The sequence below is a fragment of the Leptinotarsa decemlineata genome, unplaced genomic scaffold (genome assembly GCF_025532065.1).
Source record: "Leptinotarsa decemlineata unplaced genomic scaffold, Ldec_3_MD MMD2_tig00026354_RagTag_RagTag, whole genome shotgun sequence".
In the NCBI taxonomy this organism is placed as follows: domain Eukaryota; kingdom Metazoa; phylum Arthropoda; class Insecta; order Coleoptera; family Chrysomelidae; genus Leptinotarsa; species Leptinotarsa decemlineata.
This window is the reverse complement of record NW_027412702.1, coordinates 4,014,835-4,026,526: the sequence shown is the minus strand read 5'-3', so window position 1 is coordinate 4,026,526 and position 11,692 is coordinate 4,014,835. Positions and strand designations below refer to the sequence as shown.

General features: G+C 33.9%; 1 protein-coding gene across 1 annotated transcript in view; it reads right to left on the bottom strand.

The window, feature by feature from the left end:
- Positions 1–898: 898 nt before the first annotated feature.
- The window catches only part of LOC111511028 (solute carrier family 41 member 3), a 72,166-nt gene continuing 61,372 nt past the window's right edge, over positions 899–11,692 (bottom strand). Inside the window, 3 exon segments of the mRNA XM_074184534.1 lie at positions 899–3,598; positions 4,925–5,129; positions 9,041–9,195. Coding sequence (XP_074040635.1) covers positions 3,267–3,598; positions 4,925–5,129; positions 9,041–9,195 — 692 coding nt within the window. The 3' untranslated portion in view covers positions 899–3,266.

Genomic DNA, 11,692 nt, shown 5'->3' with positions numbered 1-11,692 from the left:
TGTTTGTCTCAGTTGGATTGAGTGTTTCATTGAAAATCGATCACAGTTTGTCAGTTTGAAATATTTCTTCAACAACTCACTTCAGGACATCAAATCTTCTGAAGCTCAAATTGATATGGGTGTCCCTCCGGGTTCTGTCTTTGGCCCGGTTCTATTCATGTTATACATTGATGAAATTACGAAATAGTATAGCATGAACTGTTTACGCTTGAGGAAGCTATTGTAGGTATAGCGAAACACGTGTCGTGGTTTTCGTAAAACCCTTTTTAGTGAAAATCATATTATAAACTGTATTAAGTAGTTTCAATGTCATTGTTGTTTATTCATTTTGTTTTAAATATCACTGTATTGCTTGCTTTTCATTCGATAGTTTGCAAAACCGCGACACGTGTTTCACTGTACAATATCTACTCACACCTCTATACGTATGAAGAAGTTATCACATGACAAAACGTGTGTTACGGTTTTGTAAAATGGTGAGTGAAATTTTCGCGTTGAAGTGTTATCTCAACGCGTTATCATCGATTTTTATCTGGTATCGACCAACTCAATCGTATATCATTATAACCACAAATCAGAAATTATACAAATTGATTCCTTTGACACAATGTTGATGAAATGGAACATAATCAAATCACTTTATGATCATCAAGACATACTAACTACACTGTGGAAAATTTGTCAAGTTAGACTGAGTCGATCAAAATAATTTTACATTTCATGTAGTTGGGAATATTTCCGAAGAAATATTTGCAATCTGACTAAATACGAAAGTAGAATTGCTATCATACGAATGCTATGACTGAATATATCAAGTTGTGGAAATTCATAAAAATGTGATACTTCATCATGCAGAAAATAAATTAAAAATGTCCAGGTTTGAAATAATACAAAACAAAATTCTTTTATTGAAACCTAATCGATATGATGAAAAATAAGAAATAAAACTTTCTATATTTTTTACAACTTTTATTCGTAACTAATTTGTTACTGCAGTTTCGTCCTATAAGGACATTTTCAAACATTTACAATAAACGTTAAATAAATCATAATGTTACCCCTTACATATCTACTGTAGGTAGGTAATTGAGTACCTGGAATTTGTTTACCTGGGACAATGTGGACATGCTCATTTGAAAACAGGTTAGTAAACTAGATCGATTTGATCATTTACCAGATTACATTAGCAATGTTTATGCTTTTGAATTTCTAAGGATTTCAGATTATTGAGTTTCCAACCTTTGCTTGCATAGTGCGAAATTTCCGTATCGTTCAGATTAGGGAACTTGTGGTTGCATCCCAAGGAATGGTTTGAAAACGTCGAATCATTTTTACCTAGTCTGAAGGTTCTTTTCAGCATACCGTTTTAGGAAATTTTGACCACATTGTCTCACATAAATACTATTACACTCCGGACATTCAACCTCATAAACTCCAGATTACTTCATCTTGTCCACTTATCTTTGGTCGTTTGATCTAAGAGTATATTAATCTGTAAGTAAGGTTGAGACTTTGGTTTATTGAATAACTTCCGGATTGTGTCTGTGTTGGAACCATCGGCTTCAACCCCCAGATCAACTTTACACAAATGTAGAAAGGGCAAACTTTTCAGTTTATCCCGATAAGTTACTGCGTAGAATCAAAGTATTTTTCACAAAGAAAAATGTTCTGTTTATCAGTAATTTGTCAAAACTCCTTTGTTATCTGTCGAAGAAGTTGAGGAATAAATATTCAGCAAAGGAATAACTGCATATATATTTAAATTTCTTGTTCATTTCTGAAGACGAAGGCAGTTTTTGGCCTGCGAAACGTTAAGATAAGTACTGTATTATTTCTTAGCAATTTTTTCGATAGGCAAAATTGTTGAATATAACAAGTTTCTGATGAATAGAATATTTTTCTTTGTGAAAAATACTTTGATATTACGCAGTAATTTATCGGGTTAAACTGGAAAGTTTGCCTTCTCTACACTTGTGTAAAATTCTCCATTATAATTTCCATATTTTTCAGATTGCGGAAGGTGAAAATACCCAAGAAATACCGATAAAAAACTGATTTTTCTCCACAAAAATTATTTTCGTTCAATAGTTAAGGACCTCTATTAGTACCTATAATCTAATATATAAAAATTGATGTTTGTTGGTTGGTTGGTTGGTTGGTAAGTGATAAACTTCTACATCGCTCAACCGATCGTGATGAAACTTGACATGGATAAGTAATTTTTCATAGAAAAGGTTTTTAGGCTATCAATATTTCTGTAACTGGCCAACAGATGACGCTGTGGAACAATTTTTTGAAAGCACTGTTCTATAACGCTGCGCACGCCTAAGTTCGTTAATTCTGATTCTGTCAAAACATTGGAACAGCAGCGATACAGCAACATAGTACTAGTAGATATATAAAGGATAACATAATGATTTATTTCCAGTTTATTGTAATGGTCTCCTACCACGTAGTAACTAACGGCTACATCCATCAAGTCATTAATCAATATGAATTTTTACATGATCATCATCTGGATTTCATTTCGTTCGAAATAAAAGTATAAAAATTGTGTATTATCAATTTTTGGATATAAATTTGTTTACATAAAAAATCATAAAGTAATTAATTTACTTTAACTTATTTATCACAGCCTATAAATAGCTTTAATCTCACCAATTAAAAAATAATATTTGACTATAATAATAATTGAAAAATGAATTTACGAAAACTGCATTTTCATAATATTCCAGGAAGGTTCTAAAAGATAATATGACCACTCAAAATAATTCAGGACCGTTACAGAGTGAGTTGTCCATTATGTATTGTTGCGATCCACTCAACTGTCCTTTTCTGAAGTATTGCACAGTAAATCTATAACTTTACCTAGTTTGAACACTCTTACTGAATCTCCAAGTTGATACTCTTCACCAGTGAATCACAGACGTTCTATACTGTCATATTTTCGTTGATCTGCGGTCAATTTCTGATCTCAATCAATCTCTTGAAAATTTCATCAATAAGTCTAATGATTGCATTGTTTTGTAGGAACTCATTATCCTTGTTTCATATTATAAATAGTGAATGACCCATCTCCTTATTGGATGGAATCATCATCATTGTCAAGTAATTCTCAACATGATGAAAATATTCATGTGGGTTTCCTAAAAACTACCTATCATCCATGTCTTATCTATGTTTCATATTTACGCGTTGACGACTGCAAAGACATGATTTACGTGGTTGATAAAAAATAGATCTCGCCGTTGTATATCTACCAGTCACTATTCGACTACCTGATACTCCTTGTGAATAAATCGCAAAAATATGAAGCCAAGGAGTAACAACGATGAGCCTAATAGATCTCCCAGTGCCGTGAGGTATGGAATGGCTGCATTGTCGGGATCTATTCTCAACTTCCACAAAGTATGAATCATCACATGGCAGATATACAACAATAAGACAAGTTGGATAAGCCCTACAAGTAAGTAAGTCAGTGCAAAAGGATAATTCACAGTCGATTCTTTGTTTCGAATAAAATCGGCGACAAACAGGAAAACTGTATGTCCAGGAATGGAAATCATCAACAGCAGCCTCGCTGTTCTGGCTGGGAGTACTGAAACAAAAAAATCATCATTTCGAATATATTTATAGTTCGTTTGAGACTGTGGAAACAAGTCTGAAATCGGACTGTATAATGTTTTATCTTCATTTTCATGAAGAAAAAATTTTGCAGAAACTTTCAGCAACTCGGTAGTTACTATTGAGTGAGTGAAGATTTTTCTAAAAATCGATAAACTTTTCTTCTGTATTTTCATTTTTACATAGATCAAAATAGTCAATAGATTCGAATTTTTTCAAATGACAAAACACAAACACTACAGGAAAATCCTCAAGGCACTCCAAGAGCGGTACCTGTGCGAAAGTAGCGATTCACATTAGATTTGAATTGCTGGCGATTTAGTCCATTTGGAAGAACGTTATCAGGAAGTGTATTCCCCATAAACGCAGTTCTCCAAATGAAAGAGTTCTTAATGAAATTCGAGGTGTACTAAGTTGAACCTCAAAACGATGAGCAGCCACAGTCCATCGCGTATTTTTGATATGTACTTCGTTGAATCAAATCTGCCAAGTCACTTTCCGTGAAAGTATCTATAGAAGATCTTTCTATAGAGTATCTTTCTTCGATATTCCAGACTACCAAGGTTGCAAGTGATGTTCGCGTCTCCAATGAGGTGGACGACTGTCTCATGGATAGAATTCAGCAACTTCAGGGTATGCTTAGAGCGGATCTATATACATGAGAACATTACTCCAAAGAAGATCTGACCTGAGCTTAATAAACCATCAAAAGTTGCTGAGGTGTCTACAGTTTTCTGGTTCGAAATAGTGTTCCAAGCTTCCGAGAAGCAGCCTTTGCAATTCCACGGACATAATTGTGCCAAGACATATTGGTGTCCATTTCAACCGTCAACAAACTTATCGAATTAGAAAGCGGAATGTCTCTCATGACATTGTTATATCCGGTTCGGAGATATTTATCTTCTTGGCGAAACTGATGCCTGGGTTTTTGTGGAATTGAATTGAACCTGGTTAATTTCACCCCAATTCGAAATCACTACTAGATCGTCATCAAGATGTGCAACTTCCTGCTGCCGGTGAAGATGTGCACCTGCAGCCGATGTCTTGGAATCCAAATGAAATGACGGGACAAGTGTGCTGTTGTCAGCGAAGCAATATATTGGATATTGAAATCAACCCTTATTAAACCAATACATTTGTAGGAAGGAATGGAAACATTTTTACAATTTCAATTATCACTTGGTGATGTTAAGTTGATTAGCGAAACACGCGTCTAGAAGGTATTTAGATTCTGTCATTTCTGTCATTTCTATCTGTCAAATGAAACGGAATGCAACATGAGAAATACTGAAATACTTACCTCCACTGATCAAAGCAGTCCACGGTGCTACAAATTGTTTCGTATGAGGTGGAATGATTCCAATGAAAGAAGTTTTATGTAACATCGTCGAAGTACGACTTGCTTGGACTGACACTAAATTTCCACCAATTCCATTAATGATAGGTTGAAACATTGTATAGCCCTTGAATTCTTCCACTGCCAAATCCAGGATTAACCCCCAGACCTGAAAAAAATTAACACAACTGAAAACAAAATTTAAAACTAAGGAATGATGAAGCTATTGAAAACTTTCGCAACACCAGAACAAAAATAGATTCATTTTACGTCAGAAGTTCCAGTATGACCTATCAAGTTAGGAATGAAGTTCAAATGACATTATGGAATTGTGAAAGTACAGAGAGTCATTTCATTATTTAAACTACAAAAAATTGAACACTGGAATGAACAATAAACTGAAAATCCAATGAACATAAAGAAAAATTCAAATACTTAATTGTTTATCTGAAAAATTATTTACGCTAGCACAATGATGCACACTTGAGGATGATATATACGTAAAAGTACAATGGTACCAGAAACAAACAAAAAATAAACGAAAGATTTATGATCATTATTATCAGTTTGTGATTTATAAAACATGAGACACCCTGTAGTCAATAGAAGAGAATCATTATCTATATATGGCATATACTGTTTGTCTGAAGGTCGGATTTTCATTGTTTGATATTATATAAAATGATTTAAAATCCCTGAAAGAACTGAAAAAAGGAACAATTAAAAATGAATAGCTGAAAATAACAACCATATTGAGCAAAAAAACCTGAAATGAAATAACAGTGAAATAAAATACAAGTGGAAATAGAACAATTGAACAAAAAATGAAATAAAAAATATAGAGATTTTAAGCCAAGTTACTTCACGACGTTTCGATTGTTGGTATCCAGAATCGTCTTCTGGTGATGACTGGGTCATTCGAGTACTTTCACTTTCTCCGCTTTCCTTTTTTCGCTTCACTGGTTCAGTGGGGGATGGCCGTTTCGCGGAAGTTGGTCATTTTTCGCTTGATGATGGGTTTCCATATGTTGCGTGTCTCTACACTAGCTTGGCTGAATACATTGTTGGTCAACATGTATGCGGCTTGTTTGAAATTTCTCCTAAACCAATGTTCCTCTTTGTGTATGATCTCAGCTTGGGATCACTCGATGTAATGTTGATGGGTCCAAACATGCCCATAAACATGTTTTTTTCATTATTATTACTCAGTAATAGAATGTATGACCTTCAAAATAGCGGACAACTTGTTTTGGAAAAAAATTATTCTCTTCATTCGTAATAAAAAAAAATCGAAATGCAAGAACAAATTCCAGAAATTGAAAATATGGCCCTCAATACAGATATAAAAAATCAATTAAAACCCTATACCATTCAATTATACAAAAATCTGATGAAAGTCCCAGCTCATATTGCACTCGCCTCAGTTACCACCTTGATGTCGCGACTTCATCGACGGGACCGTTTATATCCGTCAGGGCGTTTCTGTTTTCAGACCGGTAGATACAGTATCGGGCAATATCCCTCAATAAATAAGTAGGCAACGAAAGAATACATCAAATATTCAAAATCATAAGTGAATTGAAAAGTATAAAAATGATTTTCAAATTTAACTGAGTAGAACGCGGACAGTACAAATCTGATACCTACTTGAGATTAGACGACAAGGTGGATTTCGCGTTTTGAAAGGCTTAATTGATAAGTGAAATCAGTTTTAAAAAAAATCAACGTTTTTGATGAATCGATTTCTCAAAATCGATTGATTAGGTATTTCGAGGTTTGAAAGATAACGAAAAAATATGTTTAAAACAATGAATATATCCATAGCTTGTGAGAACTTTCGTAATAGTACTTTTGCCAGATATATTGGGAAGGTCTTGATGAGTGCAATTCGGGCCACTTCAAAAGTATAATTTCCCAAGAAAACAAACGGGCTCTACAGGTTTTTGGGCCCTATTTGCAGTCAGTCAAGTTGGGTTTTCCTTCTCAGATTTTTCTGCTATACCTTGATTTTTCATAAATTAACTGATTCAAAAATACCGTTATATTATACCTATTATTCAGTATTACTTCATTCGTTCATGCACAAACTCTGTGCCTTATCTCGTTCTGAATAGTTTGTAAACGTAGGCAACTTGCACACTACTGTTACATAGAAGTCTTCATGAAAGAGTCCGTCACAGACACCAAAATACCTTTTTGTAGATATTTGTTAATTCACAAATACCTTTCACTATATTTTTGAGAAGCAGTGTATTAAGCGAGGCGAAAACGCCATCTATTGGGTCGACAAGCTTCTACATCGACCGTTAGAAGGGATACGCCCTCTGTCTGTCACAGCAGTTTTTCCTGCAACGCATCTGATTGAAACAAAATCATTCGTGATCTAACACCAGACAGAACTGTTTCAGCCCTAAGATTCATCAGGCTGGTGACTTTATAAAGTAAGTCACCGCATTTACATTCTCGGGTTTGTTCTTTGGGGACAGTTCAGTCCAACAATGCATCAGTGGTTCAATCTTGCAGTACTGATGACAACTATGACGGATCGAAACAGCACAGTTTGATGTAAAATTACGAATGATTAAATTTTGGGTTCTTGTTTCAATTTCGATTGGAGATTTATAACCTTCATATCACAACATTCAACATGATATCAATATTTTAGGAAGTAACTGAAAAAAAACATCTTTTATTGAATTATAAGATATTGAAGTCATAGTATGCCCAGTATGGCGTAACAATAAAGAAGCAGGAGTTAGCTGAGAGTTGAAGAATTTTACTGAGAAGAAGTCTAGAAATGTTGGAATTCGTGTAGTGTCATTTATGGAAGCCCTTATATATCAGTAGTTTATATTTGTTTCTTAAGTGCACTCAGGACTGGTGGTTTTATCAGAATCATCTCACAGTGCAACTAAAATTTCAGTTCATTTCTATTACTTGAATTACATGCATAATCGCCCATCACAGTGCTCAATTAGTGAGATTTAAAAATTTCGTTCCATTCCGATTAGTTTTAGAGATATTCGAAAAGAAGCAAAATTTGAAAATTCCGTTTAATTATTTTTCTACAGTTAATCATGGAGATGATGAAAAGCAAATCTACTTCCTTGTTGTCACTTTCAAAGATTTTCAATCCAATTTAAATTTTTCATATGCTCCGGAAAAAATTACCCGTAATAAGTTAGACTTTTTGGCTTATGTATCTCCATAATCGTTCAATTAGTAAAATTTCAAATCTTACTTGAGTAAGCTGTTGAAGGTTCAAGTTTTTTCTGATTTAATCAACTCCGTATCTCATGATTTTTCCGAATTTTCAATGCTGGTTCTCTTTACTTTGGACATAATGTATAGTGTATTGTTACTTTTTCCCCGTCGGTTTACCAATAATTGACTACACTGAACAATAATCAAACTCAACTTCATTTCAGTGTTGATACAATAAAACACTTTAACTAAAACTTCAGCTATTATTCCGTGTTAGGAATCACACGTTAAAAGGTAAGACCTCGTTAGTTCTTAGCTCGCACAAGTTTCTCATACTCTGAGAGTTGTCGTTCGTATGGGAGCGATAGCTGATTAACGGAAAAACAGATTTTAAACAGATTTTGAACTGATTTTTTTTTATTGGATCGCTCCGCGTACCGCACTGTCACTGAAACTTGACTGTCTCAATACGTAAGTGAATCGCTTATATATTTGGCAATTGAAGGCGGTAGAAAATTCATCGGAATTCCATCGAAGCTGGTAGCATTATTCTCGCCACGTCGAAGAACCGCGAAACGTCCGTCGGACTGGGCGCGCTCTAAGCCACGTGACAATTGATTTATGGCAACCAGTGGCGGTTTGCTTTTTTTGCACAGGGCATGATTTATAACAGTATGCAAACACTTCTCCCAAAGCCAGAGCGAAAATACCTATCTCAGTGTATAGTTGGTTTTCAATATTTTCTGAAGAGTAAGAGATCATTTTGATGAAGACTTTGATACTACCTTGATTTGTAAAATTATAAAGTTTCAGTATTGATTGCATTAGCTGACACGGTGATCTGAAGACGAAGGAAATTGACAAGTTTATTATTACTCACCCACTAATGAATAAGGCAGTTATAACTGGAACCCATCCATGGGTAAGAACTCTGCTGGTGTACTTATTTTTTTTCACGACATATATCCAACATGGTAGAAGAACAAAAATATATCCGATAAGAATACATCCCATCAGCCAAGGATAGTCATCTGAAATAATGAAATTTCTTGATAAGCGATCAATGAAAGTAACTGATAAATAATTATTAATTCATTTTATGATAATTAAACCATTGAATGGGTAGGGTGAAAATGATACTTTACAATTTACACAATAGTAACATTCAACTGAAGAAAGTTTATTTGGATAACAGAATCTTCTTGCCGACGTTTCGAATTTGATTAAATTTTTCTTCAGGGCTCTGTAGCAATGAATTTTTATAAATGATTATTATCGTTTAAGTTCTACAAGAAATAATGAGTTCTTAATTAAATTACTCACCGAAAAGTAGTTTCTCCGTATTGATAATATTACCTTTTTTAAACACCATCAGACATATTGAATACGTATTAAAAAAAATAAAAAATATTGCAACAGACGAAATTCCGAGACAAAACCAACACAAAACGACTTGAAACAAACGAATGGCTTTATCTGTGATTCTCATAAGGTGGCGTATGTTTCTTAATCAATAATAGAAAGGAAAAGAACAAAAAAGGGTGAATTATTTAGATATTTTACTCATCGAATTGAAATATGCATTATTGAGGCCATCAACATCTCTTGCTGTATAGAAAATATCGCATTTGAGGATACGTATCATTTCGCTCAAAAGTATTATGGATAAATATGGTTGAACATCTAGAATAGTTGGATAATCAAAATCAAAAATTTGTCCATATTTTTTGGGAAAGAAAGTTTTTGGCTTTCTACTACTCCATCTGATACAAAAAAAGGGATGAGAGAATCTTCCAAAGAAAGGAAGAAAGTAATCAATTTGAAACTCTATACATGAATGTGTAGATCATGCAAAGAAGTAACTTTCAGACACAAACTGAAAGAAAGTCGTTCTGAAACAGCTACTTTCATATAAACATTGAATTACACGAAAGAAAATGATTCTTTCGAAACAAATACTTCTATATGAACACTGAATTATACAGAAGATACTTTTCTCTACTCAGTTTGTATTTCAAACATTTGCTGTGGAATAAGAATCAGATATCATTCACATGAGTTCTACTTTGAATGAATGGTAATAAATTGTACTCACATGGAACACTGTCACCCTCACTGGTATACACCGATGTTTCGACACTTGCCCTAAGGCTCTTCAGTACCAAATTGGATAACATTATATATTATACAATGTTAACCAAATTGGATAACATTATATGTGTAATTCAATGTTTATATAAAAGTAGCTGTTTCAGGAGGACTTTCTTTCAGTTTGTGTCTGAAAGTTACTTCTTTGCATGAACTACACATTCATGTATAGAGTTTCAAATTGATTACTTCCTTCCTTTCTTTGGAAGATTCTCTCATCCCTTTTTTTTGTTTCAGATGGAGTAGTAGAAAGCCAAAAACTTTCTTTCTCAAAAAATTAATCACTCCTAAAAATACAACCCCTTCAATTGTCCATATTCTTCCTCATGTTCAACAGAGGCTGTGAGTTTTTTATATTTTGTTTTTTAGAGTCACTCATGTGTTCTGAAACTCGTTTTTTAAGATACCGTCCGGTTTGAGCAACATAGCATTTGTGACAGCTTCCACAGTTCACTTTGTACACTATATTAGATTGTATTTCTTGTGGTGATTTTGATTTTTATTTCGAGAAGAAATGCTTTCCAAATGTATTATCATTTGATGCTAACAGCTGTTTCAACACACTGTGTCTTTTTCTGAGCGAGTTTGAAATCTGTTTTACCGTTAACCAGCTGTCGCACCCCTACGAACGACAACCCTCAGAAGTCGACACTTGTGCGAGCTGAGGATTAACGAGGTCTTACCTTTTAACGTGTGATTTCTAACCTAACCTAGGTTTATGATGTCATCTACTAAAATATTAAAAGTTGCATTGGTAGGTAGAAAGAGGTATCAAGGGGCATTTGGAAAATAACTGATGATATTATTGATAATAGGAAAACTATAAATATCTATCTGATCAAATAGAGCACTGTTGTTTATCTTTGGCATTCGTGAAATGAGTGTTCTATCGATCTCATAGATGACGTCTTCGCAGGAGGAGATGTTATCGCTCATACAATCAATTTATATCGAGATATATATATATATATATATATATATATATATATATATATATATATATATATATATATATATATATATATATGCCTTGTTTCTGAAGGAAATCAGATATTGTGTTTGTAGAATAACACAAAATGATGGTCAATATTTTCTTTGATTCGAGGGTAGATTAAAAAATCTATAAAAATCAAAAAACATTTTGTATGAGCGATAACATCGCCTCCTACGAAGACGTCATCTATGATGTAATCGACAGAAAACTCATCCACGAATGTCAAATATAAACTAGGTACCTCAAGGCGGCCAGTCGCAAAAATAAGCTTCGATATCGACTACCGAAACAGGTTCGTTCCCTGTCTTTCACTGTAAGGCAGCTAGATGAACTTGTTATCGAACATTTACAAATTCACATGAGTGAGAACACATATGAGGAAGCTT